General features: G+C 37.6%; 1 protein-coding gene across 7 annotated transcripts in view; it reads right to left on the bottom strand.

Annotated features, from left to right (window-relative positions):
• The window catches only part of TASP1 (taspase 1), a 253,771-nt gene that overhangs the window by 118,124 nt on the left and 115,575 nt on the right, over positions 1–20,072 (bottom strand). For 4 of the 7 annotated variants that reach the window (XM_019635266.1, XM_019635267.1, XM_019635270.1 and 1 more), the window contains 2 exons: positions 19,221–19,340; positions 13,294–13,372 (listed from right to left, as the gene is read on the bottom strand). In XM_019635266.1, coding sequence (XP_019490811.1) covers positions 13,294–13,372; positions 19,221–19,340 — 199 coding nt within the window. The remainder of the gene's footprint in view (positions 1–13,293; positions 13,373–19,220; positions 19,341–20,072) is intronic. The other 3 variants (XR_002123096.1, XM_019635271.1, XM_019635268.1) reach the window with 2 other exon arrangements.

The raw sequence follows: 20,072 nt of genomic DNA, 5'->3' as shown, positions 1-20,072 counted from the left end.
TTTTTTTTAGCTGAGCCATCCTGCCACCTGTTGGCAGCTCAGCGGCTGCTCAGCTCGGGCTGGACTCAAACCGCTGTTGCTAAGAGCTCAAACTCTTGAGCGAGCTCTTAACCAACTGAGCCACTCAGCCGGCCTCCTTCATATTCTTTAAAATTATGTTTTGAATGATATTTAATGATACATAAAAATGTTCATTATACAATATTAAATGAAAAAAATCATAATACAAGCTAAACAATATTGTTGTTTTATTTTATCTACCAAAAATCTACCAAAATTACTAACATACTATGACATGGAACAAAATTATCAGTTTCATTTTCCAATTTCCTTTCAATGAGCATGTGTTATTTCACAATCAGAAAAAAATCCACTCATTTAAAACCTCTAAGATACATGATAACTGAACTGGCTTCCTAGGAAATAATCTAGCATAATTTAGAATTCTACTTTATTTTGAACCATCAGTGACTGTAGTTATGTAAAAAGTAGATATAATGTAATAACAGTTTCAGACATGAAGTACCTTAATTAGAGTAGCCACAGTCTCAGAATAGAATTCCTATCCCAAATAATTACTTTAGTTCTTGAAAATGTGCTGGTAGTTTATGTACTCTGTTATCTGTAAATGAGCATTATTTCTTCCCCACCCCTACTAACTAAACAGTCCAAGGAGTCAAGTGCTTTTAAGATGATGTTTACAAATGTTAGGGTTTTATCTATGCTCATATCTAGAAACAATAATTCACAAAAGGATTTCTCATGGCATTTTTCCCAACCCTACATATTAGATCCCAAAGTATTTCATCTTAAGTGGCTGCTCCTTACCCTGAGTCCTCTAAGAATCTTACTGAGTGTGACAAGATTATGAAAGTTTATTATTTCATAAGGACAAGAAGCTTCTGAGAAGCCAGAGTTTCACCATGTAAGTGAGAAACAGCAGTGCCTAATGAGACAGATAAAGGAACCAGAGTGGACGGAAGAATCTGGATTCTACCCCAGTAGAACCAACAGCAATATATTTAACTCCTTGACCAGTCTTCCTCTTATTATCTAGATCATTGCTCATCATTACACAGCAAACTCAGAGATGAAGGACTTACCTGTCTTTATCTATCTTACAAAAGAATGAGCATCTCCCTTCTCAAAAGGGTCTCCACTTTATACAAAATAAAATTTAAATACCTAGCCAAGGCCATCTAAAGATCACCACGTAACACCCCAAATTAAGTTCCACATACCTTACACTCTCCCCTCTTCTTCAGGTATCCTCTGCTGTCACCAGAACGCACCACTCTCAACCCTTCACTTAACTTCCTCACAGCCCTGAGCTTGAACTACCTCATTCCACCTGTTGTGGACTGAGTGTTTTTCCCCGTACCTCCTCCCACCTCCAAACAAGCTCACATGTTGAAGTCCATACCCACAATGGATCTTGGGGGAGGTAACTAGGGTTAGGTGAGGTCATGAGGGTGTGGCCCCATGATGGGATTAATCCTTATTAGAAGAGGAAGAGAGACCAGAGCTCTCTCTCCCTGTCTACCATGTAAAAGAAAAAACAGCAAAAAGATGGCCATCTGCAAGCCAGGAAGAGAGCCCTTACCAGGAACCGAATCTGTCGGCACCATAGTCATGGACTTCCCAGCCTCTAGAGCTGTGAGAAATAAACATCTGTTGTTTAAGCCACACAGTCTATGCTCCTTTGTTATAGTAGCCCAAACTAAGACACTGCCTGAATGTATTTATTTGTTCATATTTCATTCACATTATTTCATTCAACAAATATCAATGAAGAAAACCGATGAAAATTCCAACCTTCATGGAGTTTCATAGTACAGTTGCATAGATATAAACAAAAATAAATACATAAAAGTAATAAAATATTAGGCAATGATGTATACTATGGGAAAAAATAAAACATTGAGGGGGTAGGAAATGTTGGCTGAGAGAAGATTTACATGTTTAAATAGGGCCGTCAGAAAAGACCTCGGTGAGCAGGTGGATTATCTTAATAAAGAGCTGATGCGGTGGGGGCAGAGGCTAAAGGGAAAGGAAGCAACTCAAGCAAAGGTCATAAGGTGGAACTATGCCTGGCATGTGTGAAGTACAGCAAAGTGGCTAATATAGCTGGAATTGAATGAGTAAGGGAAGAAAAGCAAGATTAGAAGTCCAAGGGGTAGAAGGGCCTCCTAGGCCCCTCATAAGGACTTTGGCTTTTCCTTTGGGGAAAATGGGAAGCAGTTGGACAGTTCAAAGAGGAGGTATAACACATGATTTGACTTAGATTTGAACACCACCTCCTGTGCTGAGAACTGAATAGAGGACAAAAAGAGCAAACCAGCTAGCCAAGATGTGGAAGCAACCTAAATGTCCATCAATAAATGAGTGAGTAAAAAAATGTGGTATACACATACAATGGAGTATTATTCAGCTTTAAAAAAAGGAAATCCCGCCATGTATGACAACATGGATTAACCCTGAAGACATTATGCTAGGTGAAATAAGCCAGTCACAGCACAGACACTGCATGATTCCACTTATACGAGGTTCTTAAAATAGTAAAACTCATAGAAGCACAGTGTAGAGATGACTGCCATCTTCTTAGGGAAGGGAAGGGGAAATGGGGACTTGCTATTCAAAATTCTTAAAGTTTCAGTTATACAAGATGAATAAGTTCTAGAGATCTGCTGTACAATATTATGCCTATAGTTAACTATATATATATATATATATATATATATATATATATATATATATATATATATATATATATAGTTAACAATTCCGTATTATACACTTAAAAATTTGTTAAGGTTGCACTCAAAATGGCAAAGTAGGCTTTGACTCACCTCCCCTTATGGGCACACCAAAACTAAAACTACATATAGAATAACCACTGCTGACAACGACCTCGAAGACCAGCTTAACAGATTTTCTACAACCAAGGATATAAAGGAAAGCCCGTATCAAGATGGGTAGGAGAAGCAGAGACACAGTCTAGTCAGTACCCACAACACTGGTGTAACAACCATGGAGGGCCCCACTAAGGAGCAAGGAGTCTAAGCCCCACATCAGGCTCCCCAGCCAGGAGACCTGTACTGGGAAGAGGAGCCCCATAAGATCTGGCTATGAAAACCAACAGGGCTTACATCTGGAAGATCCAAGGGGCTGCAGGAAACCAAGAATCCAGTCTTAAAGGGCTTGTGCACACACTCACTCGCTCCAAGGTCCAGAGGAGAGACAGCAGTTTGAAAAATGCCAGGGTCATATCTGAAGGAGATACACTGACTAATTTTAGGGCCAGTGACAAGGACTTGTCACTTGTCTCTCTGAAGGACAAGGACTCTCTGGAGACAAAAGTGCTGGCAGGGACCATTTTTTCTTTGTTTCTTTTATTATTCTCTCCTACCACCTAGCTGTCCCAGTGCTGGTGGACATCGACTCTGACAATCCCTATCAACCTTTCATGCCATCCTGGTGTTTCCCTGAGTTTGCACCCTGCCCAACCTGCTCACCAAGGCCAGGGATGCTCCCCAACAGCTCCAGCCCGGAAACACACAACAGGCAGGCAGCCTCAGCTGGGCACCAGAGTCCCTGCCAAATCACTCCAGTCTCAACACACCTGGCAAGCAGCCTCAGCCAGCACTGGAGCCCCTCTAAAGTAGCCCCTACTCTGGGAGGCCAACCCCCACACACGAGCATTCCCACAACAGTTGAGACCAAGCCTCGCTGGGAACCAACCTTGCCCACCAACATGCCAAAAGCAGTTGTGGCAAAGCCTCAAAGACAGCTCCACAGGGGACCATCCCTTTCCACCAGCATGTCTACAGCAGTCAAAGCTAGGCGTTGCAGCCAGTCGGCCTGGGTCCAACTCCACCCACCAGCACACCCACAGCAATCACAAACGAAGTACAACATTAGGGAACATGCAGCCTCACAAGGGACACCCTGGAGCACCTGGCTATGGTGGTCCAGGGGATTATGCAACTGGGTCCCACAAGGCAGCTTCTACATAAGGTCACTCTTCAAGACCAGAAGACATAGCTGATGTACCTAATACATAGAGACAAACACCAAGAGATAAGTAAAATGAGAAGACAAAGGAATATGTTGCAAAGAAAAGAACAAAAAACCCAAGAAAAAGAAGTAAATTTTTTAAAAGATGAGCAGTATAACAAATAAAGAGTTCAAAGTAATGGTCATAAAATGTTCACCAAACTCAGAACAAAAGTAGATGAACAAGTGAGAACGTCAACAGAGAGATAGAAAATATAGAAAAGAGCCAACCAGAACTGAAGAATACAATAACCAAGATGAAAAATACACTAGAGGGAATCAACAGCAGATTAGATAATAAAGAGGAATGGATGTGTGATCTGGAAGAGAGTAATAGAAATTACTCAATCAAAACAGAAAAAAAATTTTAAATGAGTATAGTTTAAGGGACCTCTGAAACAACATCGATCATACTAACATTTCCATTATAGGGGTCCCAGACAGAAAAGAAAGAGACAAAAAAAGAAAGAAAACCTATTTGGAGAAGCAATAGCTGAAAGCTCCCCTAATCTGGCAAAGGAAAGAGACATCAAAGTCCAGGAAGCACAGAGAGTTCCAAACAAGATAAACCCAAAGAGACAAACACCAAGACACATACATCATAACTAAAATGTCAAAAGTTAAAGATAAAGAGAAAAATCTTAAAAGCAGCAAGAGAAAAACAACTCATTACATACAAAGGAACCCCCCATAAGACTATCAGCTGAGTTTTCAACAGAAACTTTGAAGGGCAGAAGGGAGTGACATGATATATTCAAAGTGATGAAATATAAAACCGACAACCAAGAATACTCTACCTGGCAAGGTTATCATTCAGAATTGAAGGAGAGTTTCCCAGACAAGCTGGAGGAATTCATCACCACTAAAATGGCATTACAAAAAAAAAAATGTAAAAGGGACTTCTTTAAGTGGAAAAAAAACTCCAAAACTAGAAATAAGAAAATATATACAATAAAAAAATTTCACTGGTAAAGGTAAACATATAGTAAAGGTAGTAGAAGATCAACCACTATTAAAGCCAGTAAAAAGGTTAAAAGACAAAAGTAATAAAATCATCATATCTACAATAATGAGTTAAGGAACACACACATGCACACAAAGATGTAAAATATGACACCAAAAAAATAAAATGGGTAAGTGGTGTGGGTAAAAATGTAGTGCTTTTAGAATGCATTCAAACTTAAGCAACATCAACTTAAATAGACTGCTATATAAATAGGTTGTTATATATGAATCTCATAATAACTGCAAACCAAAAGCTTGTAATAGATACACAAAAAATAAAGAGAAAGGAATCTAAACATAACACTAAAAAAGTCATCAAATCACAAGGGAAAAGAGTAAGAGAAGGAGGACTACGAAAACAACCAGAAAACAATTAACAAAATGGCAGTGAGTACACACCTATCAATAATTACTTTAAAGTGTAAATAGACTAAATGCTCCAATCAAGACATAGGGTGGTTGACTGGATTAAAAAAAAAGCAAGACCCATACACATGCTGTCTACTAGAGACTCATTTCAGATCAGTAGACACACATAGACTGAAAGTGAAGTGACAGAAAAGATATTTAATGCAAAAAGAAACAAAGAAAGCTGGAGTAGCAATACCTATAACACACAAAATAGACTGCAAAACAAAAACTGTGACAAGAAACAAAAAAGGGCATTTCATAATGGTAACAAAGAGGGTTATATATCCTAACACCCAACATAGGAGTACCTAAATATTATATATAAGCAAATATCAACATAAAGAGAGAAACTGAAAATAATGCATTATTAGTAGGGGACTTTAACACTCCATTTACATCAATGGATACATCATCCAGACAGAAAACCAAGAAGGAAACAGTGGCCTTAAATGACACATTAGGTCAAATGGTCTTAATAAAACATTCCATCCCAAAACAGCAGAATACACATTCTGTTCAAGTGCACATGAAACATTCTCCAGGAAAGGTCACTTGTTAGGCCACAAAACAATTCTCAATAAGTTTTAGAAGATGTAAGTCATATCAAGCATCTTTTCTTACTATAACAGTGTGAAATTAGAAATCAATTACAAAAAGAAAACTGGAAAAACACAAACATATGGAGGCTAAACAACATGCAACTAAACAACCGATGGCTCAATGAAGAAACCAAAGAAAAAATTAAAAACAAACAAACAAACAACCTTGATACAGATAAAAATGGAAATACAATGTACCAAAATCTATAGAACACAGCAAAAACAGGTCTAAGGTGGAAGTTTACAGTGATACAGGCGTACTTCAAGAATCAACAAAAAAATCTAAAAGGTTAGATTTAAATCTAAAAATATAAAAAATATAATCTTTTAGATTTTGTAGATTTTTAGATTTCCTAAAGGAACTAGAAAAAGAAGAATAAACAAAGCTCAAAGTTAGTAGAAGGAAGGAAATAAGAATCAGAGTGGAAATCAACAAAATAGAGACCAAAAAAACAGATCAATGAAACTAACAGCTTGTTCTTTGAAAAGATAAATGAAATTGATAGAACTTCAGGCAGACTCATCAAGATAAAAAGAGTCCAAATAAATAAAATCATAAATGAAAGAGAAGTTACAACTGACACCACTGAAATACAAAGGATCTTGAGAATACTACAAACAATTATACACCACCAAATTGGATAACCTAGAAAAAATGGATAATTTCCTAGAAACATACAATCTTCCAAGACTAAATGAGGAAGAAATTGAAAATCTGAACAGGCCCATTAGCAGTAACAAAATTAAATCAGTAATCAAAAAACTCTAAACAAACAAAAGTCCAGGATTACATAGCTACACAGGTGAATTCTACAAAACATTTAAAGAAAAATTAATAATACCTATCCTTCTCAAACTATTCTAAAAGATTGAAGAGTAAGGAATGCTTCCAAATTCATTCCATGAGGCCAGATTACTCTGATACCAAATCCAGACAAAGATACTACAAAAACAAAACAATAACAACAAAAGAAAGAAAACAACAACAAAAAAAAGAAAAGAAAATTAAAGAAAATAACCCTGATGAACATAAATGCAAAAGTCCTCAACAAAGTATTAGCAAATCGAATTCAACAATACATTAAAAGGATAATGCACTATGATCAAGTGGGATTTATTCCAGGGATGCAAGAATGGTTCAATATCCATAAATCAATCAATGTGATACACAACATTAAGAAAACAAAGGATAAAAATCATATAATCATCTCAACAGACACAAGAAAATCATTTGACAAAATTCAATATCCATTTATGATAAAACTTCTCAGCAAAGTGAATATAGAAGAAATACGCTTCAACACAATAAAGGCCATATATGGCAAACTTATAGATAAAATCATACACAATAGTAAAAAGCTAAAATCTTGTCCTCTAAGATCAAGAACAAGACATAAATGCCCCACTCTAACCACTTTTATTCAACATCCTATTGGAAGTCCTACCCACAGCAATCAGGCACAAAGAAATAAAACCTATCCAAATTGAAAAGGAAAAAGTAAAACTGTCACTATTTGCAAATGACATATTATATACAGAAAACCCTAAAGACTTTACCAAAAAATTAGAATAAATGAATTTAGTAAAGTTGAAGGATACAAAATTAATATTCAGAAATCTGTTGTTTCTATATACTAATAATCAACTATCAGAAGGAGAAATTAAGAAAACAATCCCATTTACAATTGAATCAAAAAGAATAAAATACCTGGAAATAACTATAATTATATATATACATATAGTCTCGGGACATGGACTAGAGAGCCGGAACAGATTCAATGGAATTGTAATAGATAAGCATGATATCGGGGGTGGGAGGGCAATTGATGGGGGGAGGGGGGTTGTTACCTGGTGAGGGTGAAAAGGGTAACTATTGTATTGTTCTGTACACCTGAAACTAACAATAAAAAAAAAATTAAAAAGAAAAAAAAATACCTGGAAATAAATTTAACCAATGGGTGAAAAACCTATATTCTGAAAACTGTAAGACATTGATTAAAGAAATTGAAAACAATGCAAATACATGTAAAGATATACTGTGCTCATAGATTGGAAGGATTAATATTGTTTAAATGTCTACTAATCAAAGCAATTTACACATTCAATGCAACCCCTATCAATATACCAATGGCATTTTTTCACAGAACTAGAACAAATAATCCCAAAATTTGTATGGAACCACAAAAGACCCAAATAGCCAAGCAAACTTGAGGAAAAAAAAAAGATGGAGTTATTATGCACAGATATCAAACTATACTATAAAGCTATAGTAATCAAAACAGTATGGTACTGGCACAAAAAAACAAACATATAAATCAATGGAAAAGAATAGAGAGCCCAGAAATAAATCCATGCTTATATGATCATTTAAACTACAATAAAGAAAGCAAGAATATACACTAGGGAAAGGACAGTCTCTTCAAAAAATGGTGTTGGGAAAACTGAACAGGTATATGCAAAAAATAAATAAATAAATACAACTATACACTTTCTTACACCATGTATAAAAATAAACTCAAAATGGATTAAAGACTTAAATGTAAGACCTGAAACCATAAACTTCTATAATAGAAGAAAACATAGGCTGTAAACTCTTTGACATTGGTCTTAGCAATATTTTTTGGATGTCTCCTCAGGCAAAGGCAACAAAAGCAAAAATAAACAAATGGAACCACATCAAACTAAAAAGGTTTTGCATAATGAAGAAAACCATCAACAAAATAAAAATGCAACCTATTGAGTAGGAGATGATACAGTCATGCCACTTAATTACAGAGATATATTCTGAAAACTGTGTTGTTAGGTGATTTCATCATTGTGTGAGCCTCACAGATGCACTTACACAAACCTAGATGATACAGCCTATTACACACGTAGGCTATATGGTATATCACTGTTGTATATGCGGTCTGTCATAGACTGAAATGTTGTTAAGCAGCGTATGACTGTACTTGCAAATATATATCCAATAAGAGATTAATATCCAAAATATATAAAGAACTCATACAATTCAGGGGCCGGCCAAGTTGCTCAGTTGGTTAAGAGCTAGGGCTGAGCAACAATCGTTCGAGTCCCGGCCCGAGCTGGGCTGCCGCTGAGCTACCAACAGATGGCAGGATGGCTCAGCTAAAAAGTAAATACATAAATAAAAAGAACTCATACAATTCAAAAAATACAATTAAAAAATGGACAGAGGACCTGAATAGACATTTCTCCAAAGAAGACATGCAGATGGCCAACAAACACATGAAAAGATGTTCAACATCACTAATCAAGAGACAAATTCAAATTAAAACCACAATGAGATATTAGCAAATATCTGTCTAAATGGCTATTATCAAGAAGATAAGAAACAACAAGTGTTGGCAACGATGTGGAAAAAAAGGAACCTTCAGGCACTGCTGGTAACATTGTAAATTTGTGCACCCACTATTGAACACAGTATGGAGATTCCTCAAAAAATTAAAAATAGAACTGCCATCTGACTCAGGAATTTCATTTCTAGGTATTTACCTGAAAAAAACAAAAACACTGATTGGAAAAGATATATGCACCCCTGTGTTCACTGCAAAATTATTTACAATAGCCAAGATATGGAAGCAACCTGGGTGTCTGTCGAGAAATGAATGGATAAGGAAGATGTGGTACATATACACAGTGGAATATTACTCAGCCATAAAAAAAGAATGAAATCTTGCCATTTGCGACACCATGGATGGACTTAGGTGGTATTATGCTAGGTGAAATAAGATTGATAAAGAAAGACATATACCTTATGATTTCACTTACACTTGGAATCTGAAAAATAAAACAAAGAACAAACAAAACAAAACAGAAACAGATTCATAGACACAGAGAACAAACTGATGGTTGCCAGAGGGGAAAGGACAGGGGGATGGATAAAAAAGGTGAATGGGATTAAGAGATACAAAGTTTCAGTTAAAAATAAGTCATGGGGATATAATGTACAGCATAACGAATATAGTTAATAATATTGCAATAACTTTGTACAAAGACAGATGGTTACTAGACTTATAGTGGCGTTCACTTTGTAAGGTATATAAATGTCAAACCCCTATGTCGTACACCTGAAACTAATACAATATTGTATGCCAACTATACTTTAGTTTTCTTAATGGCTAAAAAAAAATACTTTTGTTACAGTAGACCGCATGTTAAGTGTTCTTACCATGGGAAAAAAATATGAATCAACCAATATTTTTTAAAATAATGGTGTATCTTATAAAAGATGGTGACTTCAACTCAATTAAATATAATTATTGAGCCATTATTCAGAACCAAGAAGTATGCTAAGTGCCTGTCATATGTCAATTTATTCAATCCTCATAAATATTAAGGTAGATATTATTCTTGTTTTACAAATAAACCGTTGCCAGGGTCACAACCAAATGAGTTGAAAGAGTCTGAACAAGGACCCTGGTATCTACTCTGCTCCCTCCCTAGCTAGGCAAATTTCTGTGATGCAGAACATTCGTCAGGGTTTGCAAGGTCAGCTCCTACCACCCTGTCTTCTTCCCACTCCCTACTCATTACTCCCCACACAGTGATGAGAACAAGATGCTGGAGTTTATCCCTCAGGCTAATGACCAGATCCTGTCTGGCCTTAGGAGAGCCCTACCCTTACCATAACTAACTATCTTCCCTCTGCCTTTCAATTATCACCTTCCAAGGACTATAAACCTAAAATGTAGTGCAGGTCTCTGCAACAGCCTAAAACACAAGTCTTTTTTATTTTAGTCAAACAATTGTAAAATGCTGTGCTCCACCTTTCTTCTGATTTGGTCACCCAACTCTACCATGTGTTTCCATTGCCAACCTCATAGCATCAGCCCTAGGAGAAACAAGTGTGAAGTAATCACACGAAGTCCCACAAATGGAAGGAATTGGAGACTTGCTCTAATATCTTCAGGTTCTGTGGGCTAATAATGGTTAGTCCTTAAATTTGGGAAGAATGTAACATGGTGAGTTAGTTGGGCATCTAAGTTAAAAAACTATGATGGATATGAACTGGAAGCCTACAGGTATCTTTAGTCATATGAAGCTATCTTCAATTGATGCAAGGTGGGCAAAGGAGGCAATACCCAAGGGGAAGGGAAAAAGACCTTAATTTTACAATTTTAGCTTTACCCACCTATTGCATTCTATTTAATAGAATCAAATCCATTAAGTATTTTCTTATTCCAACTTCCACATCACCAATTTAAGAAAGGAGGGTGGTGGACATCCCAAGGTAACTGATTGTCTTTTCCAAAGTGACACAGTCAGGCAAGCTTTCAGTAGAATCCAGGTCTCCTAACATATGAGAGTAACATTTAAAGGACAACAAATGAACTCACTGAACAACATATTGACCAACAATAAAACTGACACAATACATGATACCAACTGATACATCTTTAGGAAAATAAAACAATGAATTACCTATTTTAGGCTTTGGTTTATTCAAATACCACAATTTTCCACAGACATAGGGCCATACCTAATTTGGGCACAAGCTAATTCCTAAACATTATATGTAAAGATTTCCATATCCACCAATATTAAATTAAAAATTAACCTTATGCTCATCCCTTTAAAACTAAAAGACTGGAAAGCATTTGAGATCTTGCTTCCCAGTAATGGTCATCAGTTTGGTTCAAATAAATTCATACAAATTAAAAAAAAAAACACTGAAAAACAACTTTTTGCCAATTATATTACTATGGTTTAGATCCAACATGAATTCGTTTGGACTTCACCTGATAAGCTAGCGGCTCAAGTCATTTTCCCACTGATATGAGGAATGGATCTAGTTCAGGAGGCTTTTACAATAGGTATGGAGAATACAGACCTAAAATGACAGAGTCAGGTCAGCAGAAATAGAAAGAAGCAAAAATTATAAAAATGGTACCAAGATTTCAAGTCTGAGCAAATAGGATAGTGATGGCAGTAAAAGAAATAGGGAATTCAGGAGAAAGATGGCCAAGGGTTGGAATAAGAAAGAAGGTGTTTTATTGAGTCGGCTGAATTTGAGTCTACACGACACCCATAGGGATGTGTCCAACAGGAAGTAGGAAAGCATTCACATGGGCATCAAGGGACAAAGTCTAGATATAGACATGGAAGCTAATATCCTAAGAGATAACTGCTGAAATCATGGGAACAGCAGCAATAACACCAAATCACCAAGAGAAAGCATATAGTGAGATAAAGAAAAGTCAGCAGAGGCCCACATCTGTGATGGTTAGCAACGGGAAGAGTCTGTGAAGAAGACCAAGATGGAGCAGGTCAGAGGAGCACAAAAAACCAAGAGAGTTCCAGGATCTGTGCTGCAGACAGAAAAAAACAGCCACCTGCATCACAGATCACAAAAAGAGTCAAGAGTTATCAGGATAAAAAGGATATCAGGATATCAGGATATCAGCATTGGGTCGTTGGTTAGTATGGTGGGACAGAATCCAGTGTTGCAAGAAACAGAAGAAAGAAAAGAAGGAAAGGCAGCCATATCCATCTTCCCTACTAATAAAGCCTGGGGATATGCAGAGAAAGGCTTAGGACTGTAACTTGATAGATAACACAGTAAACCAATATATTTTGCAAACCATGCATATCACCACATTAAAAGGAAAGGCTTCAAGTACATCTGGCACAAGCATATGAAAACTTTGATCATAACAACAACTATTCTGCCCATTAAAATTCACCCCCCCAACACACAGACACATGCGCGCACGGGCATACACTCATTTGTAAATAATAATGATGTTCCTAACACAGGTACAAAAAGAAGATGTACATTTCTTAAAAGTGTAGTCAGAGGACTGGATGTCATACAGTATACATTTCAAAAAACACCTTATAAGTTTTATGTCAAAATTTTACTCAAGAGATTATCTCTTAGTTTTTTAAATGCCTTGCTACTTTTATATCTCTTGTGATATAAATTTGGCACTGTCATGAGTCATTAGAGAAAAAAAGTCTGTAAAAAATATTATTAGTTAACTCCAGGGTTGTGTTAAAAATGTTAGGAAAGCATTTACACTGTGATACTTACATTGTGAAATAATCCTTAAAAGCTCCAAATATCAAAAATCTTTTATGTACCAATAATCCTTTCTGTGAAATATCTTAGAACATGCTTTATGTTTACATACACTTTCTTCATCATTAAACGACCTACGAGGTTGAAGTTATGAAAAATGGTCATGAAAGCAGCAAATACCTGAGGTACTCACAGCTGTGGAGTAGGGATTGTGAGCTCCAGTATTTTCAGCCCAGCAGCCACATCCATAAAGAGCAGCCTGGAAAAAACCAAAATGGATAAATATGACATTTCAGAAACATTATATGTAATTACTAGCTTTCAACAGAAGACAAAATCATATCCATCTAATAAATTGAATAATGATGTGTATCAATTAGGCAAGAATACCAGAGGTTATATAAAACCTGCCCAAACAACGGTTCTAACACTATCAAAACTTTATATTCAGCTATTGTACTAATCTAACATTTTTCAGAAAATAGCAAAAGAAAGTTTCGTAGTCTCATCAACAGTAATTTTTCCTTCCCTGGAAAATCTTCCCCTTATTGTATTATAATTTGTCAGCTAGTTGCTCTTCTGGCCTCTTGAAATCATTGTGGTTGCCTTAAAATAGTGGTTCTCAAACTAGGTATGTGTCAAATTACCTGGGAAACATGTGACAGGAACCTGTGTTCCCAGATATTCTGATTCGGTGGTCTGGGGGCTGGCACAGAAACAGGCTACATTAACCAAGGCCCCAGGAGACTGGGATGCAGGTGGTCCTCCTGCCACGCTCTATGAAATCCCTGTAGAAGGGCCTTTTCCATGCCTCCCTTGGGTCACACAATAGGAACGGCACTTAAAAACCACTATGCTGGGCCGGCCGAGTGGCGCGATGGTTAAGAACTGGCTTGGGACGCCAGAGGGCCCCGGTTCGGATCCCACATATGAGGGCCAGTGACACTGCCCTCTACAGCTAAGATGCTGAACAACAGCTCAACCTGGAGCTGAGCTGCCAAGAGTCGCCAGCGACGGCGTAGGCTGCAGTCCCTGTGGCAGTGGGTTGCCATGGGCTACCGTGTGTAGCCAGCAGCCAGCGTGAGCGGCCAGCAGCCACTGTGAACGGCCGTCCAGAAGCCGGTGACTGATCTGCCTCGCCCGGGAAGAGCGCAATGATGGTGCCAACTTGGGCCAGTGAAGCAACGTCCTCCACAACTAGACTGAAGAACAAAAGGACAGCAACGTATCTGTTCCCCTTCCCCCAATTCCCCAGCACTGTTCCCAACCCCCCAATTCCCCAATAAAAATCTTTAAAAACAAAAACAAAAACAAAAACCACTATGCTCACCACTATGCTAGATTCTGCCAGATGCAAAGAAAGGAGGCCAAAAGGTTTGTTCAAGCTTATCACTTTGTGAGGTGGTGGAGCTGATTTATATGTCTAAAACCACCAGGAACACAACAAGCTACTGTGGTTTTATAAAAGTATAACTATTGCACTGTGTTGTACAGCTGAAACTAATTCTAAAAAAATGTGTATTTCACAATAAAAAATAATATTTAAAAATAATAATAAATAAATAAATAATAAATTTTAAAAAAGAACATCTCAATCGTTCCTGTTTTGTTTCCAATTAATGCTATCCAGAATGTATTGATTCATCCCTTCAATATTCAAAATGATTTCTCTGACTTTGGGAAGGGAATCACAACTGAGAATTTTCCACTCCTTTGTTAGAAACAGAGTTAGAAAAACCCTTAGACAGAGAAAACCAAGGAGGTATGCTTAATAATGCTCATTACCACATGTTTGGTGAGAATGAAAAACTGAAAACACAAATGTCAATCAGTAAGGAAATGGCTAAATGTTGGCACAGCAATATGTGGAATTCACTGCACAGTTTCAAAAAGAGAATTCAATTAGTTCAGAGAGAGAGGAGAGAGAGAGAGGGGGGGGGGAGGGAGAGAGGGAGAGAGAGAGCGCACAATACATTTGGCATTCAGTATGATTGATGGAGGAAAAAGATATTCCCACAAAATAGTACTGTTATGTTCTAGAAGCTCACTTTTGAGGACTGGAGGAAGAAGCAAAGACTGGAAATAGTGACCAGACAGACCTCAGCTTTCTATAATATTCTATTCTTTTTTACAAGGACTTCAGAACTCATTTGTTCCAATATTCTACCCAGAGCAGGAATCACCATGAAGTATTCCAGGTACTTCTGATACAGAGAAGCTCGCTGCCTCATATGGGAACATATCCCCATTCTGGACAATTCCCTTTGGGGAAAAGTTCTTCCTTATATTGCGTAAAGAATGCCTGCTTTACTATAACTTTTATCTATTAGTAACCGTTCTACTCTCTGGAAATACTTGAACCTCCCTCTAAATTCCTCTGAATTTTTTAAAACAGCTATCCTAGCGCCCCAGTGCTCTATTCTCACTCAAAGGATCCTAAGGTTTGTGATCTGTTCCTCAAGACTTTGAAATGCACACACACAAAGACACACATACACACACACTCCCCTAATCATCCTCCTTGAGAAATAATACAAAATCTAGGAAAACTGGAGATGAAGTCTCCCATGTTCATGTGACCCACAGTTGCCATGCCCAGTTGTCACAAGAGCCCACTTAAAAGTAAAACCAAGAACCAAACACAACACTCCCAATATGGCAGACAGTAGAAAACACATTATTGCCTTTGAAAACACCATGGGTCAGAGTGGCAACTAAAAGCCCTACAGAAGGGATTCGGCACACAAATTTCATACTAAAACTGGCAGCCTTGCAGAATCAGCCATTCAACTGGTACTGCTTGGGACAGATGTTGGGTCAGTCAAAGCCTCAGAGAACACATGACCTCAGTAGAATGGCCCATTCTTCCTTCATTGAAAACCCTGGACATTAGCCCACTGTCCTTTCCATTCTCCACAAATATCTTGACCAGAAGCCGGCACCCAAAAAATAGTAAATGAGGCCATAAGGATACCTCTCAGAAACCCAGTGGAGGTCATCTCTTTCTAAAAAACAAAGAACATTTATTCTTACTCTTGTTTCTTCTAAGCAAATTCCTTTTATGCACGTCTCCTCAATTTCATGACCTAAAGTTGTCTTACTTAACTTCTTAACCTTTTGAAATTGGTTGAGCTTAATAGTAATAGGTAAGAATCAGAGACTGTCTTTGTCTTATCCATTTCCTTGGATAAAATATAGCAACTTTAAGCAGGTCTTAAAAAACAGCAACAAAAAAGCTTCATTTTTAGTAGCAAAATTTTACTAAAGCTATTATCATGCAGTAAAAGTAGGTCATATAAATGATATTTATTGTTATTATTTAATCTTCTCTGGGTCTTAGTTTCCTCTTTTATAAAATGAGGATAATAAAAACACCCATCTCATAGTTTTGTAGGATCATGTAAATTAACACACCTGCTGCACATAGCAAGCAATTAATAAACAGTAGCTACAGTTGTTATTATGAGGGACTATGAGAAGCAATTTAAATGCATTATGTCATTTAATATTCTAGAACTTTCGGAGGGAGCTATTTACCCCCATTGTACAGGTGTGGAAAAGAGTGCTTCAGGGTGTTGAATAACTTAATGGAGAGGAGGGATTAGAATAAAGGTTTACTTGAATCCGAAATCCATACTCTTAACCACTAAACTCAACTGCCTACTGTGTGTGGGTAGGGTGGGGGGTGGAGGGGGCTGGAATATAATAATTCTGTTCTCATGTCTCAGTTGTAAATTGTAATTATTATGGTAAGCAAATAAGTTCTAATTCAAATTGCCATGTCACCATCTGAACTGTTATGTATCTAGAGCAGGGTAATATGCTAAAATTTTTAAATAGTTCCTTTATGTGTTTAAATATATTTAAAAGTATCTAGTTTTAGCACATTTAAAAACATTTTGCTTTTTAAAAATAAGTTACTTGTGTATTTTGTTACATTCTGTCCTGATCGTCAAGAAAAGTTTTTGTTTTTTTTTTAAAGATTTGTATTGGGTAATTGGGGGGATGGGAACAGTACTGGGGAATTAGGGGAAGGGGAACAGACAAGTTGCTGTCGTTTTGTTCTTCAATCTAGTTGTGGAGGACACTGCTTCACTGGCCCAAGTTGGCACCATCATTGCGCTCTTCCCTGGCGAGGCAGATCAGTCGCCGGCTTCTGGACAGCCGCTCACTGCGGCTGCTGGCCGCTCACGCTGGCTGCTGGCCGCTCACGCTGGCTGCTGGCTACACACGGTAGCCCATGGCAACCCACTGCCACAGGGACTGCAGCCTACGCCGTCGCCAGCGACTCATGGCAGCCCAGCTCCAGGTTGAGCTGTTGTTCAGCATCTTAGCTGTAGAGGGCAGTGTCACTGGCCCTCATATGTGGGATCCGAACCGGGGCCCTCTGGCATCCCAAGCGAGTTCTTAACCATCGCGCCACTCGGCCGGCCCAAGAAAAGTTTTTTTGACCTCTCATCTGATGCTTACATATTTCCAGGATTAATATATCTCCTTATCAAGCAATATAATCCAATTAATCAACTGTATTTTCCTGTAAGTACTTTGTCTCCTCTCCTTTACACCCTTTCCTGATTTTTCAGTTCTCACAAACTGTGTATCCATAAACTAGCCAAGTGGAGCAAATAAACATGTAAGTTTTACAGAAGTATTTCTTTTTCCAGGACAGTCCGCTGTGCAGTGGCAGAACAGCTTCAAGATTGCTCGGTGTAATATCCTGCTAACATAGTCCAGAACTATCCTTGGTTCTGTTGTTGCTATTTCGCTAACCAAAACAAACAAAAAACAGTGAGAAAAGCATGGGAACTGCAATCCAATGAAGGTGGCTCTGCTGGCTTTTCCCTCTCCTTCTCCACCAAGACATCCAAATCTGATACTTTGGTTTTCTTATTTCAAACTTGACAAATACGTAGGACCTTATAATGTGGAAAACTACCATGACCAGACAATGGCTTTTTATAATGAGTTCAAAGCATTGTATATATGTTAAGCAATCCTTCCTCATAAATCCCCTTGTACAGTAGACAAAGAGTTGCACAAAATTAATTCTTCTTCCCTTCCCTTTCCCCCCACAGGACTGCAAGTGGCTTGTCCACAATAAAAGGCAGATTAGGGAATGACACTGGGGGCTTTGCAAAGATGTCCTCCATGAATCAGATCACTCTGCTTCAAGCATTCACTAACTACCGTGTCCAAAGCAACTGTGACGCCGACTCTTCTCAAACATGAGAGACAAAGCGCAACGCGCAGTCAAGCAGTGCTCCACATGTAACACGAGATCCAAACACTGAGCTTAAACACACCCCTTGCAACTACTTTAACAGACTCCATGAGGGTATCCAATTCATTTGTTCACTCAGCAAATATTTACGAAGCCCATAAGTAATGTGCCAACTTGGTTTATACTCAGAAAGCTTACTAGATCAAACGGATTGTTGAATTTCATTCTCAGATTAGGCCTAAAGGTTGAAGGCGGGAGGCGGGGAAGAAGACGCATGAGAGAACTGGGAATAAGTCAGTTGTTCATAAATTAGACCCTCCTTATATCTAGATTTTTTTGAGTGGTATCATGTGTTGGTGACATGAAATACTGGTTAGTCTATAAAATAGCTGCAGTGCTTACTCAGAGGAGGAATTTATTTAGAGGGTCAAAATGTTCCTTGAATGGAAGAGATACAAAATGTACTTTTTTTCCCATCTAAAAATCACTTTCCCATCTAAAAAGCAAGCAGCAATATAGTCAGGTAGTGCTTGCTCCTAAAGAAAATGACATTCACAAAGAAAGAAAATGGAAATCAACACACATTTATTAAATGTCTACTGAATGCCCAGGCCAGGACCCAGTCTGTTGAAAATAGTAAAACATACGATTACCAATTTTAAAGATCAGAAAGAAACCTATTATTATGAGATAGGTTTTTGTTTTTTTTTTTAGAAAGAATCTTGAAAAGGTATTTGATTGATGATTTATACTACATCAATGTTAAAGAACAATGACATCATTTATTTGTTCTAAAGAAGAAAATGTCTATGGTTTAAAAACAGTGAGCTAGAAAACTCCGTGTTTTAACTTGAAAAGCCAGTTTAAAACCCCCGTCATCACTTACCTGTCCAACTCTCCCTGGATGTTTCAATGCCAAGCCTCCACTGGAGACAGCAGCAGCAACATTACCTTCATGGTCCACAACCACAGCGCCCACCGTGTCCAAAGTGCCTGAGTCGTTCTCCTATAGAGCAAAAGTGCCATGAGCACTCACTAAGCACTGTGTGTGGCAATTTGATATGACGACATAGCACTTTCCAGTACAACCATGACAAAGTCTGAGCTAATCCTGAAGTGGAACATTCAGCAATCTCCTAAAATTATCTATTATCAAGTTGCCATTTAAATCCTGTTCAAGTCAAAATGTATTTTCCACTGAAAAACTCTGAATAAAAGCTTTTCTCTAATAATAAGCCTAACATGCCTTTCTAAGGGAAGGGGGAAAACAATATATTGGGTTATTGGGAAAGTCATGACGTATTTTACTATGTTTTTCAACGCAAAAATGTGTCATGACTTTCCCGACAACCCAATAATATAAATTACAGTATATCACAGTGCCTTCTTATTCTCAAGAATTAAATTCATGACTGAGATTTTGTAGAGAAAAAGATTTGTGGCATACAAGTGAGCCAGTAAATGCCATTATTAGTATTTTTTAAATATTATATACAAATTCCTAAAACTAAGTAATATAGTTGGCACAATAAATGAAGAAAATTGTATTTACAATCTCAAAGCATACTATGCTATAATTTTCTTTTACAATTCCTTCCTTGTGAGAAAATTTATGGCAAGCCCCCTTCTCTGCTATATCAATAATTCACTTCCCAACTGCATGGCAGAAAACTGTATATTCCTGATAGGCATCTTTGTGCTTCTGTGTCTTATCCCAGGTCCCACATATTTCACATGT

The sequence above is a fragment of the Hipposideros armiger genome, unplaced genomic scaffold (genome assembly GCF_001890085.2).
Source record: "Hipposideros armiger isolate ML-2016 unplaced genomic scaffold, ASM189008v1 scaffold_20, whole genome shotgun sequence".
Taxonomy (NCBI): Eukaryota; Metazoa; Chordata; class Mammalia; order Chiroptera; family Hipposideridae; genus Hipposideros; species Hipposideros armiger.
The sequence above is the reverse complement of the archived record's forward strand: the minus strand, read 5'-3'. Positions and strand labels throughout refer to the sequence as shown.